The 20,638-nt window shown below is 41.9% G+C and overlaps 1 protein-coding gene and 1 long non-coding RNA gene across 2 annotated transcripts in view; one reads left to right on the top strand and one right to left on the bottom strand.

Moving 5' to 3' along the window:
- The window catches only part of LOC144282140 (uncharacterized), a 46,392-nt gene that overhangs the window by 24,032 nt on the left and 1,722 nt on the right, over positions 1 to 20,638 (top strand). The window contains exon 2 of the long non-coding RNA XR_013350482.1: positions 4,135 to 4,358. This is a non-coding gene — a long non-coding RNA (uncharacterized LOC144282140). The remainder of the gene's footprint in view (positions 1 to 4,134; positions 4,359 to 20,638) is intronic.
- LOC144282139 (olfactory receptor 4N2) lies at positions 18,264 to 19,251 on the bottom strand. The gene has a single exon (XM_077845416.1). It carries the CDS (start codon positions 19,185 to 19,187, stop codon positions 18,264 to 18,266), a length of 924 nt encoding a protein of 307 aa, XP_077701542.1. The 5' UTR covers positions 19,188 to 19,251.

Raw genomic sequence — 20,638 nt, forward strand, 5'->3', positions numbered from 1 at the left:
CAGGTGCGCGCAGCCCCCTCTCCGCGGAGCCGCCGCGTGAGCCCCTCCGAGCTGCTCCGGGGTCAATGCGTGCGCGCCTACAGTCCTTTAGCGAGCTCGGCGCACTCTCCCTGTGCTCAGTTGCTCTGTTAGTGTCTCAGGGAGCCTGAGCGCATCCCCGCCCTTCCTGGGGTCTTGCTCTAACTCCCTGCGAGTGCCTTTCTGCCCGGGAAGATTGGTGCAGCTCCTGCTTCTCTGGACCAGGCTTTCCTGTCCGGGGGCACTAGCCCCGGCCTTAGCCTGGCTCCTCGCAGGCCCCTCCCCCTTGGATGCCTTTTGATTCTTTAATTCCTTTTTCCCAGTCTTCTAACCTTAATAGAAGCGCGAACTCTTCTCACTGTAGCATTCCAGCTGTTCTCTCTAAATCTCAGGTCGAATTTGTAGATTTTCAGGATGATTTGAAGGTTATCTAGGTAATTTGGTGGGGACAGGTGATTTGGAGACCCTACTCTTCCGCCATCTTGCTCCTCCTCCGTAAAATTTAATTTCCAACTCAAATTTAATCTCATTCCATAGTAGATAATTTTCAGCCACCATTTGGGTATTAGTTTGTTGTTAAATCTTAGCAAAAATTGAGCTCATTACTTTCTAGTGAATACAATTTATTATTTAGAATAACTCAGAATAATTGAACACATAGTATAAACAGTTTCCCTATATCCCTATTCCCTGGCACAGATTTTCCACAATTATTAAAACTTGCATCATTGTGGAACATTTGTCATGAAGAAGATATCAATGGAGTGATATTGATATTCATTGAAGTGTACTATTTCTATGAAGGTCAGCTCTGTGTTGTGCCATTGTGTGGGTTTTGACAAATGCATATCATGCATGCACCATGTGCAGTGTAGTTTCACTGCCTTTAATATCCATGATTTAACTATTCATGCTGTTGCACTTTCTATAGTAATCTTAGCAACCATCGAGCTTTTGTCATGTGTATAGATCTTCTTTTTTCAGAATTGGTGCCATAAAATTGTCGCTGTTTTGGACGTCCCTACATTTTTCTCTTTTAGCTGTTATTTAACATTCATCCATGTCTTTTTGTGGCTTAATAGCTTAAATATTTTTAGTATTAATATTTTTAGAGAGACAGAGTGCAACTGTAGGGGAAAGGACAGAGTAAGAGGGAGAGAGGATCTTAATCAGGCTCCAGGCACAGCACGTGGCTGTCACGAGGCCTGCTCTCATGAGCCTGAGGTCATGATCTGTGGCAAAATCAAGAGACGGAAGCTTAACCCACTGAAACACACAGGCTCCCTAAGAGCTCAATTGCTTTTCATTACAGAATAGTATTTCCTTGTATGGTTTAAATCGAAGTTTTATTTTTCATTCCCTTAAAGAGTGACAACTTAGTTGTCTCTAGTTTGGGCAATCTTAAATAAAGCTGAATTTATTTGAAAATAAATGAATACCTTGAGGAAAAGACAGATTTCATGGACTAACCTCCTGAATCAGATTGGATTAGGCCCATTAAAAAACTAATTTCAAATGGATGTAAGATTGTGGAGTACAATTCCTCATGTCAGGTGGTCCCCTAAATTTAGTTACATAACTATCAAGCCATCCTGAACACCGTGAATTCAAGCTGAGATGTAAGCAATAACGGCTGACTCTACAAATAAAAAGTTGAAAAACATGCATGGTGGAGTATGAGAAGTAAAACAGAAGGGATATATCAAAGGATAATGGGCAGAGTGGGGGTGGGAATATAAAAATTAGTGAAAGGGAATAAAGGGAAAGGAGAGAAAATGAGTGAGCATATGTAAGCCAGCTGCAGGAAAGTGAAAGAGCCCTGAAGCTCAAAATATGAACCTTTAGACATCTGCTCCTCAAAAGACTTCCCTGCCTGAAAGGGGCTCATTGGTGAAAGGGTAAAGAAACTCAGATAAGTGAATGGGGTCTCAATATTCCTGGAGGCCAGAAAGTATGCATGTGCCCAACCCAGCAGAGTTCCCAGGTATTCGTTCAGGGAAATGGATTTAGATCAGCAAGGCTGGGAGAGTGTCAGCTTGTGGTGCCATCAACCATGGTCTCAGGCTGGGCCTGAACTGCAGTCCATGTTAGTCCATACATGGGACTGGGACACAGCTTCCGCCTTCCTCTGAGACAGGCAGAGTAGGTGACCATTGTACCGATTGAACCCTCCCTTGCGGGTCCCAGCCACCACAGAAAGGGACAAACCATCCCTTCATCCAGGAAGAGGGGGTTATAGCAAGTGCGGCAAAGACTCTGTCTGCGGAAACCTAAACATTGCTCATTTCGGTGTCCCCCCAGATCCCATAGGGGAGAATTGGAGTAGGCAGATACCATTGGAGTCTACAGATTTGTCAATCACCCCATCACTCGTCTCCAGGGCTGGAGATCAAGGTGTGGTCTTCTTTCCACTCAGCCCCCCAAAAGGCATAATGGATTTTAGGGAACAGCTTATAATGATCATGGCCTCCCCACAAGGTGTGGTACAACATCATACAGGCAGGGACACCTGAGAATCTGTGCAGCAGGACCTTCCTGGGGGGATCACCTGGAAGAACAGGTGACCAGCACATTTCCTGATGAGAAAGAACTGTAACCTCCAGCACTGGGGGAACATTGCATAACAACTCAAGGTTTTCCTTTTCTGACTCGTTTATTTTTTCAAGATAAAATTGTCCTCTATTTTTTTGTTTATTCCAATCTCACCTATTTTCTTGTTTTATCAACCCCTCTTTTTTATACTTTAATGACATTTTATTTTTGTTTTATAAATTTATTTTTTATTGGTGTTCAATTTGCCAACATATAGAAAATAACACCCAGTGCTCATCCCATCAAGTGCTCCCCTCAGTGCCCGTCACCCAGTCACCCCCACCTCCCCGCCCACCTCCCTTTCTACCACCCCTAGTTCGTTTCCCAGAGAAATGAGTGCGGAATTATCAGAAAGGGAGACAGAACATGAGAGACTCCTAATGACATATTTTAATATCACCTGAGAAATGAGTAGAGCATAGGAGCAGATATTTCTCTAAAGAGGACGTACATGTGGTCAAAAGGCATGTGAAAGACGATCTCCATCACTTGTAAACAGTAAAATACAAATCAAAACCACAATGAGGGCAACCCCAGTGTCTCAGAGGTTTAGCACTGCCTTAGCTCAGGGTGTGATCCTGGAGACCGGGATCCTGTCCCAGGTTGGGATCCCTGCAAAGAGCCTGCTTCTCCCTCTGCCTGTGTCTGTGCCTCTCCCTCTCTCTCTCTCTCTCTCTCTCTTTCTCTGTCTCTCATGAATAAATAAATACATAAGTAAAATCTTAAAGAAAAACACAATGAGACACCAAATTACCCTGGTGAGAATGGCTAAATTTAACAACTAATGATGACAAGGATGTGGAGAAAGAACACTCTGACATTGACAATGGGAATGAAACTTGGAACAGCTGCTCTGGAAAACAGTGTGGAGGGTCCTAGGAAAGCTTCTGATACAAAGTTATTCCTGTCAAATGCCTCCTTTGTCAGTTGAAAATAGATCTGCCCTACTACCCAGCAATTGCACTGCTGGGGATTTACCCCAAAGATGCAGATGCAGTGAAACGCCGGGATGCCTGCATTCCAATGTTTATAGCAGCAATGGCCACAATAGCAAAACTGTGGAGGCTGCCATGGTGTCCATCGAAAGATGAATAGATAAAGAAGATGTGGTATATGTATACAATGGAATATTACTCAACCATTAGAAACAAGAAATATCCACTATTTGCTTCAACATGGAGGGACCTGGAGGGTATTATGCTGCGTGAAATAAGTCAATCAGAAAAGGACAAACATTGTATGGTCTCATTCATTTGGTGAATATAAAAATTAGTGAAAGGAATAAAGGGAAAGGAGAGAAAATGAGTGAAAACGTCAGTGAGGGTGAAAAAACATGACAGACACATAACTATGGGAAATGAACAATGGGTAGTTGAAGGGTAAGTGGGCAGGGGGGTGGGGTGACTGGGTGATGGGCACTGAGGGGGACACTTGGTGGCATGAGCACTGGGTATTATGCTATGTGTTGGCAAATTGAACTGCAATTTAAAAAATTAAAAAAAAATATCTCCTTTGTCTCCCCAGATACATCCCCGTCTAGACAGCAGAAATTGCTTGCTGTGCAGCTGGATTCACTTTGAAAGGATTATGATGTCACACCTTGCCATGGTGACGAGAAATATACCTCTGTCTCTCTTCCCAATTGTCACTGTTTGAGCTGAGTAGCTCAAAGTTGATATTGAGGGAGTTGTCAGCTCTCTACCTAGCATCTTTGAAAATGGGCCAATTCTATTATTGCTGCTGTGAAGGTATGTTCATAAAGATCTTCTGAATGCTCTTTGATACCAACTGGATACTTAACTGTTTCTCAAACTATTTTTCTCATTGTTTAAAGCTTCCTCTCCCCATATTGTCATGAGGAGTGATACCTATGTGTTTTCGTTTGTTCTAGTCCCTCATTTCTATTTTTGATTATTCTATCATACTATCTGCCTTGAATATTTTGCTTCCATTTTGAAAAAAAAAGTCTTAGTATTATATCCTGCACCCCTCATTTGTCACCACAAAGATCCTCACAGGGGGAATATGGCCAAGTTTATTTTCAGATTTTGTTAGTGTCCAAAGTTATATATTCAAATTATTCATTTCAATAATTAAGTGTTAATCTGGAAAGGTTGATATGGAGGATATTTGTCATTGTTTTATCAATGGTTCTCAATGTCTTCCTTACTGTTTCTCCCAAATTGGGTATCGAATTCTGTATTTGCAGGGACATGTTGCTACCTTCATCTGAACGGTTGCCCAAAGTCATCCTGTGAATATGAGTGTCTATTTCAATGTATGTCCCCAAATACACATTTCCTTTTACACTTTGGGCATTATCCAAAATTACACTTTATAGAGATAGCAATTTTATGCTAACCCTCATCCAATTCCTACCCTCTTAAGGTGTAAGCATGTATATATGATGATAGTTTTTTCAATTATGCGACAAATAGCCAGTCTTTCTACTTACATTGAAGCATAGATAACTGGTTAATAAATTAATGACTGAGAGATAACCATGTAAACACTTATTATTCATACTCAAAGAAAAATAGGTGATGCACACCCATGAGTAGAGAAAGGCAATTTTACAGAAGTGGAGAATAGCAAGCATTTGAATTTGGAAGGTCAGTAGAAAACAGAAGGAGACTTTATTAGAGTGGTTTTCGTATAACGTGTTATTCAGTTTTCCTGAACTGTCCTCCAGAACTCAGTCCAAAGCTAAGCTATGGTTTATTCTAGGACATGCCAAGGTCTCAGGCACAGTTTTGAGGCACATATTTGTGCATGAGGAATAAATAATTCACAATGACATTGTTTCACACATTTTAAAACACAAGACTTGATACTAGTGAGTCTACTTTCCTGCAACTACTATTCATCACATTTGATGTGCTGATAATGACTCAAGAATTGGAATGCTGTAGAGGATAGTCATGTATCTTTTAGATCAAGGGTCCCAAGAGTATATTCGGGGATGTAGCAAACAGTTTTCTTCTTTTCTTTTCTTTCCTTTCTTTTCTTTTCTTTCCTTTCCTTTCCTTTTCTTTTCTTTTCTTTTCTTTTCTTTTCTTTTCTTTTCTTTTCTTTTCTTTTCTTTCTTTTCTTTTTTGAGGCCCTTAATTTTGTCAGTAATACATTGTTTTAAGGTGTATTTAGGCAAAGCCGTTTTGCATAAAAGACAATAGTCCAGGAAGTCATATTCCTAGGTTTCAGTCAGGCTCTGGAACTTGTGAAATGTGAGATCTCAGACACGATATTTCGCTTCTACTTAAACTTCCTGATCACTATCCAGACATTTATTCATTTAAAACTTGTCAAACATATATGTGATGTTTCGATGACTCTCTGTCCTCCTCAGGTGGAGAAATAGAGGCCCAGTGAAGATGTTCATGAACTCTGAATTCAGGAACTAGGATATGAATCCAAGCTTGTAGTCCAAAATCTCATACTCTTATTATTGAATTACGCTGCAGTGATTACTCAGGCATGGGATCATTGGTTAATGTGTAAAAGGAGCTTTAGCTTCTGTGTGTGTGTCAGGAATGACCTGTGCCTAGGGAAATCCCAACATTGTCTACCATTATGAGGCCACCTCAGTGGTTACATAACCAGGGAAGCTCTTGAGCTGTAGTGGGAGAGATCTTGCCATAGTCACTAATAGGAATGGACACAAAAGCCTGAGGAGTCCTAAGTCTTAGATCAGGTTAGTTCAAACCATGATTATGGTCAGCTTAAAGCTATGATAGTGGTCAATTCAAGCCATGGTTGTGGTCAGTTTGCAGATTCTAAGGGTTTGGAGGCATCATTAGATAACCTAGTTGAAGTCTGTCAGTGGAGCTGTTTCTCAGCACGTGACCTCAATCTGCTCATAATCGAGGCATTTCTTTCATGATGGCTTTTTCTGTACAGTGAGCAATAGTAATGCTGAAATCCTGTGACGTACCCCTGAGACAATGAAAGATCAGACTCAAGGGCCAGTTTATGATTAGCTTGGTATCCACGTCACATTGCTATTCACTTGTACAGCTGAGATACAGAGGTGATCAATGCCTGGCCAATCAGTGTCATGGCATGGTCTGACTTCAGGACATGGCACAAAAATACTAAGAATTGGAAGCAGAGTAGCTGGTGCCCAGATGGCTCATGGATGGAGAATGCAACTCTTGATCTAGCATCATGTGGCCTAGTCTATGTTGGGCATAGAGCCTTCTTAAGAAAAAAAAATAGTATCAGACACATGTAGTAATATGTCTGATAACACATTCACCCTGAGGCCTAAAACATGCTTTAATGTCATGAATTCACAATAGCTGTTCATCATGGTTGGTCAGTTTAAGGGAAGCTACTTCTTGGAAGAGCCCTCATGGGACAGTATGCTTGGAAGATCCTGGGTTCTGAATCAGCTTGGGAGCAGTCCAGTTGTAATTGAGGGAGGTCCACTGGTGCCCAGGAAGGTACCATTTGAGATAGCTAGCAGTGTGAATGCTGGGGGATGTTGACCACAGTTGGGGATCCCGTTGCCATTCCAGTGCTTGACTTGGGGGCAACTGCTTTGTATTTTGGGTCAGGGATTGAAACCAGGATTGGATGATTTACATAGGATGTGTACCTTACCATTCACTCAGTCTCCAGGTTATGAAATGTCATGCACAGGGAACTTAGGGCAGGAGAATTTGAGAGAGACTGAGGCAGCCCTTGGTTCAGGGGTGCAGAGCATGATCTCCGGGACCTTAGGCAATTTCCAGGTGTTCAGGGACCTCTCTCCACTGGGATCCAACTCAGGTCATGTCTCAGTCCCCTTCCTCAACAGTTTTGTAACTCTTGGAAAGTCATCAACACCATGTCTTGTGCTCTCAATGACTGTAGTTCTATCTTTCTATATTGTCTCACCTAAAGAAAAGTTTGTCCCCACACAGTGTCTGCTAGCTATTTTCTTGTTCTCTGACAGTAAATGAATTTGATGTCATCTAATCTCTTCATGATTTTCAAACATATAATAAAGTATTGCTTATCACAAGCCCTTGATTGCACAAAGAATTCCAGAACAGATTGAATTTGTATCATAGAAGCTTTGTACCTTACCTGCAACATTTCCCACTTTGTCCCTCATTCTCCTATTCTATTTCCTGATGCTGTGTATTGACTATTCTACGTTCCACACATAAGTATCATCATGCAGTATTTGTCTTACACAGCCTGCTTATTTCTCTTAACATAAGGGCCTCTGGGTCCATGCATGTCATCACTATTATTGTGATTTCCTTCCTCTACGTGGGATAATATTTCATTGTAGAGATAGACTAATTTTTTTATCCTTTTGCTCATCAATGGATGTGAAGTCCTTTCTTTTTTTCTTGGGTGTTGAGAATGGTGCTGCAGATCGTGCACAGATATCTCTGTGAAATTCAGATTTCAACTCTTTGTGTCTTATTTGCCCAAACTCAGACCGCTAGATTATATGACAGATATTTTTAAATATGGGGGGGGGCTCTCCAGATTGTTTTTCATCGTGACCTTATCAGTTTAGATTTTCAGTTGGGTACTTTATGGATATGGCTTCTCCAAGGCCTTTCTGCACCCCATTCTGACTCAGGTTTCTCTACAAAGCAAATGACCAGTAATGGGATCAAATTTTGAACTCTGATAATCTCATCGCTCATTTGGGATGGTCTTCTAACATAAAGATGTCAACAGCTCTTTCTTTGGTTATCCATTTCCCAGGATCTTCAGTCAAAATCCCAAAACAAAAACTAATTATGAAACCAGCTGGGTACACCTGGACTGAAAATTGAGCAAAAATATTTTAAGTTTTCAGAAACAGAAAAAGTCACCTATCAAAGGAGTCAATGGACAGTAGCATGAAAATTCATTCTTTAAATTGACTCAAGAAATAATGTTGTAGGAGCACCTGGGTGTTTCTGTCAGCTAAGTTTGTACTTCCTGGTTTTCAGCTCTGGTCATGATCTCAAGGTCATCAGATTCACCCATATTCAGCATGGAGCCTGCTTAGTATTCTCTCTTCCTTTCCTTCTGCCCCTCTCCTCCTTGCACTTCCTCTTTTGCTCTCTCTACAAAAAAAAGAGGAGGAAGAATAAGAAGAACCATTATTCAATTTTGCTCAGGGTGCCATTCCGAAGACAAATATACTAAGCCATATCCTTTATATTTCATGTGTGAAAATCTTAATTTACATGGTCATTTGTTTATACCCAAAATAGTAAAATGGCATTCAGATCTCTAAGTTGGTCAAACTTAATGGTAGGCATTGTGAAGCTAACATTTGGACATATGAGTCCATGTTAAATATTAGCAAATAAAACTCCTATTATGTTTTTAAAAATAGACCATGTTACTGACATTGGTGTTAGGTTGATGTCATAATGCAGCATATAATATAAAAATTCCCCTTTCACCCTATCCCTTGGCACACGATCTCCACAATTATTCACACTTACATCAGTGTGGAACATTTATAACAAAGAAAAAACTGGTGTAAAGATTTTATCAACATTGACGTTGACCACTTATAGTAAGGACTGCTCTGCATTAGGGATTGTTTTGACATATGCATAATACTATGTAATCCAGGACCCTGGAACATGATCTGAGCCAAAGGGAGTTGCTGACCCAAAGTATCCACCCTGTTGACCACATTTTACTGATTTTAATTCAGGTCAAGATGACCCACAAGGTTACATTAGTTTCAGGTGTACCACCTATGATTGTCATGTACGCTTATTGAAACTGCACTCACCCCAAACCTAGATATCATGTGTCCCCATAGAGCACTGTTACCATTCCATTGATCATATCCTCTATGCTTTACCTTTCACTCTCTGACATTTTTAATGGGTATGTAGAAGCCTGTCCCCTCTGCTCTTCTTACAACTATGGCTATTTGTAAATGGTATATATTCCGTTTTTAAATCTCTCCCATACTGGATGATTTTGTAACAACAGATTAGAGAATAAATACAATAGAGTAACAGACTAAATAGAACAGAAGATAACAATTGCCCGATGTGGGACTCAATACCTGGACTCCAGGATAACACCCTGAATCAAAGGCAGACACTCAACCTGTGAGCAACCCAGGCATCCCTTGCTCTGTGTTTTCATTTGTAGTTTTATAAAGCCTTTTTCTGAAGCCATTCTATAGATAAGTACCGTCCTACTAGTTCAACACAGCAGCCCTTTCTACCTTTCCTGTCTGTGCCCTCAGTTGTCCAGTATCGTACTGCACTCACTGATGTGCTACAAGACTTGAAAGTCTACCAACTGCTCTCACAGTCATCACTTGCGCCTCACATGGAACTTGTGAGGTAAGCATGACAATCAGCATGTTTCCCATTCTGCACACAAGAAAACTGAGGTCCATGACATGGAGTAAGACAGACCACTCTGAGATCGCAAAGCCAGGGAGGACACAAAAGCAGGAGGAAGAACACACGAGGGGCTCAGAGGCGACCACCAGCATGATGCATTTGGGGAACTGCATGTTGTTGAGAAAAGACTTGAATATTGGCATATAGGGACTGGGATGGCCTAGGGAGACGTGGGGTCCACTAAGAAAGGCAGCACCACGTAGCAGTTAAGACCACAGTCTCTGGTCTAACATACAAATAACTGAACCTCCTCAATGCTACTTCCTCGCTGTATAATCTTCATCGCGACCTTTAACCTTCCTGGCCTTGTTTGTCGTCTATAAAATGGGGACAAGAATGATCAATCTAAGCTGCTGTGAGCAAGAGATGGACACCTAGTTACTTGGCGTCATTCCCAAAACTTAGAAAATGCTCCGGAAATAACAGCCTCTAGGTTGCAGACCTCACAATTCTGAATAGCCTAGCCAATGAGTTGAGGCTGCCCTGGGCCACATGACCACATCTGTTCCAATCACCTGCAGCCAGAGGGCAGAAGTTACCTGCTTCTGTGACCATTGCTGTTCCCAGGAATGATAAAGGGAGGCCCCCCCGGAGTGAGTCCAGAGCTCCAGGTGTGTGCTTACACGGAGGCCATGAGAGTGTGTGAGAAATATATTTCTTTTGGGGGATCCGTGTGAGCCCCCAGGTGTCCTTGCTGATGTGCTCCTCATTTCTGTTCCATTGTCATGGCCCTCTGAACAGCCTTCCTTACCTAACTCCATGCCTTGGTTTTGCATCTGCGAAATGGGAGCGATGGTAATTCCACTGATCTGTCTTCCAGTGCACCTGTGAGGTCGGGCATCTACTGGCATTGTGTGTAGGATTCCTGGTGTATGCGCCACATGAGTGGGTAGGATTATTCATTGACTGAAGAAGTGGTGAAACTTCTATAGGACAGCTACACAGGATCATAATCAAGTCTCTAGGGACAGAAAAGTCACTCACTCTGAGTCCGGGAAGTCAATGCCAACATATGGGGGGATCTGATAGAAAAAGCAGGTCAGAAGGGAGGGGCAATATGGCGGAAGAGTAGGGTCCCCAAGTCACCTGTCCTCACCAAATTACCTAGATAGCCTTCAAATTACCCAGAAAATCTACCAATTCGGCCTGAGATTTAAAGAGGGAACAGCTGGAATGCTACAGTGAGAAGAGTTCAGGCTTCTATCAAGGTAGGAAGATGGGGAAAAAGAAATAAAGAAACAAAAGGCATCCAAGGGGGAGGGGCCCCGCGAGGAGCCGGAATAAGGCCGGGGCGAGTGCCCTCAGGACAGGAAAGCACCGTTCTGGAGAAGCAGGAGATTCACCAATCTTCCCAGACAGAAAGGGGCTTGAAGGGAGTTAGAGCAAGACCCCAGGAGAGCGGGGATGCCTCAGGCTCCCTGGGACACTAACAGACACCTGTGCCCCCAGGAGAGTGCACCGAGCTCCCTAAGGGCTGCAGCGCGCATGGCTGGACCCAGGAGCAGCTCGGAGGGGCTCCGGCGGCGGCTCCGCGGAGGGGGCTGCGTGGCCAGGTGCGTGAATCCAACAGGGAAGGCCTGGGAACACAGGGCGACAGGGACACAGTCCAGGATCCGACCTCCCCCTGGGACAGCCAGAGGCCAGGAGGGCCCAGGACAGCAAGGACGCTCTTGCCCCAAGCTGAGCAGCTCAGCGGCCCCGCCCCCGGAGCATCCAGACCCCTGCAGACCGAGAGCTGTATAGTTACTGCGGGGGCTGAATACAGGGCTCCAGAGTTGGCTGCCGCCACTGTGGTTGTTCCTCCTGGGTGGGGCCTCACGGGGTAAACAACCCCCACTGAGCCCTGCACCAGGCAGAAGGCTGAGCAGCTCCCCCAGGTGCTAACACCTGAAAATCAGCAAACAGGCCCCTCCCCAAGAAGACCAGCTAGACGGACAAGTTCAAGGGGAAGTCAAGGGACTTAAAGTATACAGAATCAGAAGATACTCCCCGTGTTTTTTCTCTCTCTTTTTTTTTTTTGCTTTTTGATTTCTGTTTGCTTCCCCACCCTTTTATTTCCCTTTCTTTCTTTTCTTTCTCTTTTTCTTCTCTTTTTTTCTTTCTTTTCTTTTTCTCTTTTCTTTCCTTCTTTTTCTCCTCTCTTTTTATCCTTTTCCCAATACAACTTGTTTTTGGGCACTCTGTACTGAGCAAAACGACTAGAAGGAAAACCTCACCTCAAAAGAAAGAATCAGAAACACTCCACTCTCCCAGAGTTCCAAAATTGGATTACAATTCAATGTAAGATAGCCAATTCAGAAGCACTATTATAAAGCTACTGGTGGCTCTAGAAAAAAAGCATAAAGGACTCAAGAGACTTCATGACTGCAGAATTTAAATCTAATCAGGAAGAAATTAAAAATCAATTGAATGAGATGCCATCCAAAGTAGAAGGTCTAACAACGAAGGTTAACGAGTTGGAAGAACGACTGAGTGACATAGAAGACAAGTTGATGGCAAAGAGGGAAACTGAGGAAAAAAGAGACAATTAAAAGACCATGAGGATAGATTAAGGGAAATAAACGACAGCCTGAGGAAGAAAAACCTACATTTAATTGGAGTACCCGAGGGCGCCGAAAGGGCTAGAGGGCCAGAATATGTATTTGAACAAATCATAGCTGAAAACTTTCCTAATCTGGGAAGGGAAACAGGCATTCCGATCCAGGAAATAGAGAAATCCCCCCCAAAATCAATAAAAACCATTCAACAACTCGACATCTAATAGTTAAGCTTGCAAATCCCAAAGATAAAGAGAAGATCCTTAAAGCAGCAAGAGACAAGAAATCCCTGAACTTTATGGGGAGGAGTATTAGGGTAACAGCAGACCTCTCCACAGAGACCTGGCAGGCCAGAGAGGGCTGGCAGGATATATTCAAGGTCCAAAATGAGAAAAACATGTAACCAAGAATACTTTATCCAGCAAGGCTCTCACTCAGAATGGAAGGAGAGATAAAGAGCTTCCAAGACAGGCAGGAACTGAAAGAATATGTGACCTCCAAACCAGCTCTGCAAGAAATTTTAAGGGGGACTCTTAAAATTCCTCTAAGAAGAAGTTCAGTGGAACATTCCACAAAAACAAGGACTGAATAGATATCATGATGACACTAAACTCATATCTTTCAATAGTAACTCTGAATGTGAATGGGCTTAATGACCCCATCAAAAGGCACAGCATTTCAGACTGGATAAAAAAGCAGGACCCATCTATTTGTTGTCTACAAGAGACTCATTTTAGGCAGAAGGACACCTACAGCCTGAAAATAAAAGGTTGGAGAACCATTTACCATTCAAAAGATCCTCAAAAGAAAGCAGGGGTAGCCATCCTTATATCAGATAAATTAAAATTTATCCCGAAGACTGTGTAGAGAGCTGAAGAGGGACACTATATCATAATTAAAGGATCTATCCAACAAGAGGACTTAACAATCCTCAATATATATGCCCCGAATGTGGGAGCTGCCAAGTATATCAATCAATTAATAACCAAAGTTAAGACATACTTAGATAATAATACACTTATACTTGGTGACTTCAATCTAGTGCTTTCTACACTCAATAAGTCTTCTAAACACAACATTTCCAAAGAAACAAGAGCTTTAAATGATACATTGCACCAGATGGATTTCACAGATATCTTCAGAACTTTACATCCAAACTCAAATGAACACACATTCTTCTCAAGTGCACATGGAACTGTCTCCAGAACAGACCACATACTGGGTCACAAATCGGGTCTGAACTGATACCAAAAGATTGGGATCGTCCCCTGCATATTCTCAGACCATAATGCCTTGAAATTAGAACTACATCAAAACAAGAATTTTGGAAGGACTTCAAACACGTGGAGGTTAAGGACCATCCTGCTCAAAGATGAAAGGGTCAAAAAGAAATTAAGGAAAAATTTAAAAGATTCATGGAAATGAATGAGAATGAAGATACAACCATCCAAAATATTTGGGATGCAGCAAAAGCAGCCCTGAGGGGGAAATACATCGCAATACAAGCATCCATTCAAAAACTGGAAAGAACTCAAATACAAAAGCTAACCTGACACATAAAGGAGCTAGAGAAAAAACAGCAGATGGACCCTACGCCCAGCAGAAGAAGAGAGTTAATTAAGATTTGAGCAGAACTCAACAAAATCGAGACCAGAAGAACTGTGGAACAGATAAAAAAAAACAGGAGTTGGTTCTTTGAAAGAATTAATAAGATACATAAACCATTAGCCAGCCTTATTAAAAAGAAGAGGGAGAAGACTCAAATTAATAAAATCATGCATGAGAAAGGAGAGATCACTACCAACACCAAGGAAATACAAACGATTTTAAAAACATATTATGAACAGCTATATGCCAATAAATTAGGCAATCTAGAAGAAATGGACACATTCCTGGAAAGCCACAAATTACCAAAACTGGAACAGGAAGAAATAGAAAACCTGAACAGGCCAATAACCAGGGAGGAAATTGAAGCAGTCATCAAAAACCTCCCAAGACACAAGAATCCAGGACCAGATGGCTCCCCAGGGGAATTCTATCAAACATTTAAAGAAGAAATCATACCTATTCTACTAAAGCTGTTTGGAAAGATAGAAAGAGATGGAGTACTTCCAAATTCGTTCTATGAGGCTAGCATCACCTTAATTCCAAAACCAGACAAAGACCCCACCAAAAAGGAGAATTACAGGCCAATATCCCTGATGAACATGGATGCAAAAATTCTCAACAAGATACTAGCCAATAGGATCCAACAGCACATTAAGAAAATTATTCACCACTACCAACTAGGATTTATCCCCGGGACACAAGGCTGGTTCAACACTCGTAAAACAATCAATGTGATTCATCATATCAGCAAGAGAAAAACCAAGAACCATATGATCCTCTCATTAGATGCAGAGAAAGCATTTGACAAAATACAGCATCCATTCCTGATCAAAGGTCTTCAGAGTGCAGGGATAGAGGGAAAATTCCTCAACATCTTAAAAGTCATCTACGAAAAGCCCACAGCAAATATCATTCTCAATGGGGAAGCACTGGGAGCCTTTCCCCTAAGATCAGGAACAAAACAGGGATGTCCATTCTCACCACTGCTATTCAACCTAGTACTGGAAGTCCTAGCCTCAGCAATCAGACAACAAAAAGACATTAAAGGCATTCAAATTGGCAAAGAAGAAGTCAAACTCTCCTTCTTCGCTGATGACATGATACTCTACATAGAAAACACAAAGTCTCCACCCCAAGGTTGCTAGAACTCATACAGCAATTTTGTAGCGTGGCAATATACAAAATCAATGCCCAGAAATCAATGGCATTTCTCTACACTAACAATGAGACTGAAGAAAGAGAAATTAAGGAGTCAATCCCATTTACAATTGCACCCAAACGCATAAGACACCTTGGAATAAACCTAACCAAAGAGGTAAAGGATCTATACCCTAAAAACTATAGAACACTTCTGAAAGAAATTGAGTAAGACACAAAGAGATGGAAAAATATTCCATGCCCATGGATTGGCAGAATTAATATTGTGAAAATGTCAATGTTACCCAGGGCAATTACACGTTTAATGCAACCCCTATCAAAATACCATGGACTTTCTACAGAGAGTTAGAACAAATTATTTTAAGATTTGTGTGGAATCAGAAAAGACCCCAAATAGCCAGGGGAATTTTAAAAAAGAAAACCATATCTGGGGGCATCACAATGCCAGATTTCAGGTTGTACTACAAAGCTGTGGTCATCAAGACAGTGTGGTACTGGCACAAAAACAGACACATAGATCAATGGAACCGAATAGAGAACCCAGAAGTGGACCCTGAACTTTATGGTCAACTAATATTTGATAAAGGAGGAAAGACTATCTATTGGAAGAAAGACAGTCTCTTCGGGATCCCTGGGTGGCGCAGCGGTTTGGCGCCTGCCTTTGGCCCAGGGCGCGGTCCTGGAGACCTGGGATCGAATCCCACGTCGGGCTCCCAGTGCATGGAGCCTGCTTCTCCCTCTGCCTGTGTCTCTGCCTCTCTCTCTCTCTCACTGTGTGCCTATCATAAATAAATAATAGTTTAAAAAAATTAAAAAAAAAAAAAGAAAGACAGTCTTTTCAATAAATGGTGCTGGGAAAATTGGACATTCACATGTTGAAGAATGAAACTAGACCACTCTCTTTCACCATACACAAAGATAAACTCAAAATGGATGAAAGATCTAAATGTGAGACAAGATTCCATCAAAATCCAAGAGGAGAACACAGGCAACACCTTTTTGAACTCGGCCACAGTAACTTATTGCAAGATACATCTATGAAAAAAAGGGAAACAAAAGCAATAATGAACTATTGGGACTTCATCAAGATAAGAAGCTTTTGCACAGCAAAGGATACAGTCAACAAAACTAAAAGACAACCTACAGAATGGGAGAAGATATTTGCTAATGACATATCAGATAAAGGGCTAGTTTCCAAGATCTATAAAGAACTTCTTAAACTCAACACCAAGGAAACAAACAATCCAATCATGAAATAGGCAAAAGACATGAAGAGAAATCTCACAGAGGAAGACATAGACATGGCCAACATGCACATGAGAAATGCTCTGCATCACTTGCCATCAGGGAAATACAAATCAAAACCACAATGAGATACCACCTCACACCAGTGAGATGGGGAAAATTAACAAGGCAGGAAATAACAAATGTTGGAGAGGAGAAAAGGGAACCCTCTTGCACTGTTGGTGGGAATGTGAACTGGTGCAGCCACTCTGGAAAACTGTGTGGAGGTTCCTCAAAGAGTTAAAAATAGATCTGCCCTACGACCCAGCAATTGCACTGTTGGGGATTTACCCCAAAGATTCAGATGCAATGAAACGCCGGGACACCTGCACCCCGATGTTTCTAGCAGCAATGTCCACAATAGCCAAACTGTGGAAGGAGCCTCGGTGTCCATTGAAAGATGAATGGATAAAGAAGATGTGGTTTATGTATACAATGGAATATTACTCAGCCATTAGAAATGACAAATACCCACTATTTGCTTCAACCTGGATGGAACTGGAGGGTATTATGCTGAGTGAAGCAAGTCAATTGGAGAAGGACAAACAGTGTCTGTTCTCATTCATTTGGGGAATATAAATAATAGTGAAAGGGAATATAAGGGAAGGGAGAAGAAATGTGTTGGAAATATCAGTAAGAGAGACAGAACATAAAGACTCCTAACTCTGGGAAACGAACTAGGGGTGGTAGAAGGGGAGGAGGGCGGGGGGTGGGGGTGAGTGGGTGATGGGCACGGAGGGGGACACTTGTCGGCATGAGCACTGGGTGTTATTCTGTATGTTGGTAAATTGAACACCAATAAAAATTATTTTATTAAAAAGTAAAAAGAAAACAAGGCAGGAAACAACAAATGTTGTAGAGGATGCGGAGAAAAGGGAACAGTCTTACACTGTTGGTGGAAATGTGAACTGGTGCAGCTACTCTGGAAAACTGTGTGGAGGTTCCTCAAGGAGTTCATAATAGACCTGCCCTACGACCCAGCAATTGCACTGTTGGGGATTTACCCCAAAGATTCAGATGCAATGAAACGCCGGGACACCTGCACCCCGATGTTTCTAGCAGCAATGTCCACAATAGCCAAACTGTGGAAGGAGCCTCGGTGTCCATCGAAAGATGAATGGATAAAGAAGATGTGGTTTATGTATACAATGGAATATTACTCAGCCATTAGAAACGACAAATTTGCTTCAACGTGGATGGAACTGGAGGGTATTATGCTGAGTGAAGTAAGTCAATCAGAGAAGGACAAACAGTGTATGTTCTCATTCATTTGGGGAATATAAATAATAGTGAAATGGAATATAAGGGAAGGGAGAAGAAATGTGTGGGAAATATCAGAAAGGGAGACAGAACATAAAGACTCCTAACTCTGGGAAACGAACTAGGGGTGGTGGAAGAGGAGGAGGGCGGGGGTTGGGGGTGAATGGGTGACAGGCACTGAGGAGGACACTTGACAGGATGAGCACTGGGTGTTATTGTGTATGTTGGTAAATTGAACACCAATAAAAATTTAATTTATTAAAAAAAACAGAATGGACGTGTTGGGGCACCTGGGTGGCTCATTAATAGCTATCTCTCCCATTGTCTAAAATAGCCCCCATGAAATGCTCAATAAATGCAGTGTTTAGAAATGAATACATTAATTTCAAAGAAAATTCTCTGGTCTTGAATTTTTATTCTTTTTTTCCCATAATTAGGCTCTATGCTGATTAAATAGCCTCTTCATAGAAGCTTTTACTTCCTGGTTACGAAGGGTATAAATCACAGGATTCAACAAAGGAAAGATCACTGTGTGAAAAAGAGAAACCACTTTGTCAGCTGGGAAGGCTCTGAAGGGGCGAGTGTAGATGAAGATGCCGGGCCCAAACATAAGAAATATAACAATGATATGGGTGGTGCATGTGGATACTGCCTTGTTCTTCCCCTCAGAGGAGGACCCATGTACACGGCAGAGGATCACTGCATATGAGGCCAGAAGGCCCAGGAAGCACAAGAGGGTCATCAGACCACTATTGAAGACCATCAGAAGCTCCACCACAAAGGTGTCCGTGCAGGCCAGCTTGATGACCTGCGGCACATCACAGAAGAAGTTATCCAGTCGGTTTGGGCCACAGAAGGGCAAGCGGAGGATGAGGGCCACCTGGATAATGGAGTGGACAAAGCCTCCAAGCCACAGAGCCAATAGCAAGGCATAGCAGGCTCTAGGGTTCATGACAGTTGAATAGTGTAAAGGCCGACAGATGGCAATGTAGCGGTCAAAGGCCATCACAACAAGGAGTAATCCTTCCCCTCCTCCAAGGAAGTGCAAGAAAAAGAGCTGAGTGATGCAACCCCTGTAGGAGATTACCTTCTTCTCAGAAAGGAAGTCCACCAGCATCCTGGGAGCCACAATGAAGGAGTAGGATGCATCCAGGAAAGCCAAGTTGCCCAGAAAGAAGTAGAGGGGGGCTGTGAGGCCAGGATCTGTTCTGATGGTGAGGATGATGAGGAAGTTTCCAGGGAGGATGATGAAATAGAAGATTAAAACTAGCACAAAGACCAAGAGCTGAATATTTCGAGACTGGGTTAGACCAAGAAGGATGAATTCTTTCACCACCGTACTGTTGTTATTTTCCATCTCCTCTGCCTGCAGTACATCAAGAAGCAGATTTCATTGTTATTACTATTTCTTCCAGCTAGATCCTCACTCTTCTCCAACTAAAAATATTTGACATATCTGGAGGCTCAGTCAGTTAAGTGTCAGACTCTTGATATCGGCTCAGGTCATGATCTCAGGGTGGTGAGATTGAGCCCTGAGTCTCGCTCCATGCTAGACATGAGTTTAAGATTATCCCTCTGCTTCTCCTGTCCCATCCTTTTCCAAAAAAAAAAAAAATGACCTATCTGTCACATCAGTTAAAAATCGTCTCTCAACCCTCTCCAACATCTTAGGTAAACTCCAAACCTTCTGTTAAGATCCAAATTTAAAGCAGGCAACCCAACTAAAATACTGCTTTCATACCACAACTCTTATTCCCATCCAACCATGCACTTCTATAGAATTGCTCTCTACTTTAAGAATTTGGAATCCTGCACCTTGGGATTCCTGCCTTCCTAAGTCATATAAGAAGTTTCCTATTTGAGATACAACATAACTCTATTAAGATCTTTGCATTTTTATGGTTATACTGTGCTTGAGACTTAGCTATTTTCTTGTAATTATACCTTTTTTCATTCAAGTCCATTTTTTTTCCTAAGTATTTCCTTTTTTTCCCATTTCTGTGGAGTTCCTCCTTCTTGCCTACTAACTCTCTGCCTTGCCCTCTGTATTCTCTTATTAATTCTTCTATGAACCTCCTCTAGTATGGTGTCCTTCTATTACCCTGACTCCAAACTGATAATCAGGATTCCAATGATAACTCTACTTTCCATGTAACTTAGTTACATTCACATAGTTATATTCCTGGTTAAATACCACTTATGTAGCCCTCCATACCTTGTTCATGCAGCTTAATTAACACTATCTAAATCTCAGTTACTTCTATACTTTCGGTATCCTTAATTCTCTGATGTCCGTTGTAACAGTCAAGGGAGGAGAGCCTTTAGCCTTTCAACAAACAATACACTGCAATACAAAATTTTCCAATATACCATTTTAAAAAATAAGTTATGTCAATGCATAAAATCATAGCATAGAATAGATAGGAGTAACAATAAAGATCCTATTACAGTTTAGCAAATTCCTCTCAAAGATAAGAAAACTAAGGTTACCGTGGTTACCTAAGTTTAGAATGAGTTTACTCCTTTTTTATGATTTTTTATTTATTTATTCATGAGAGACACACGCATACACACACACACAGAGGCAGAGACACGGGCAGAGGGAGAAGCAGGCTCCATTCAGGAAGCCCAACATGGGACTCGATCTGGGGTCTCCAGGGTCATGCTCTGGGCTGAAGGGTTAGGGGTTAGGCTAAACCACTGAGCCACCCGGGCTGCCCTAGTTTTCTCTTTGGTTCTGATTGACCAGTAGTGGAAGAATGCAAGTGTGTTCTATTTCATTTAAATAAAGAAATTACTAACTCAGCC

Source organism: Canis aureus, chromosome 13 (genome assembly GCF_053574225.1).
Source record: "Canis aureus isolate CA01 chromosome 13, VMU_Caureus_v.1.0, whole genome shotgun sequence".
Classification (NCBI taxonomy): Eukaryota; Metazoa; Chordata; class Mammalia; order Carnivora; family Canidae; genus Canis; species Canis aureus.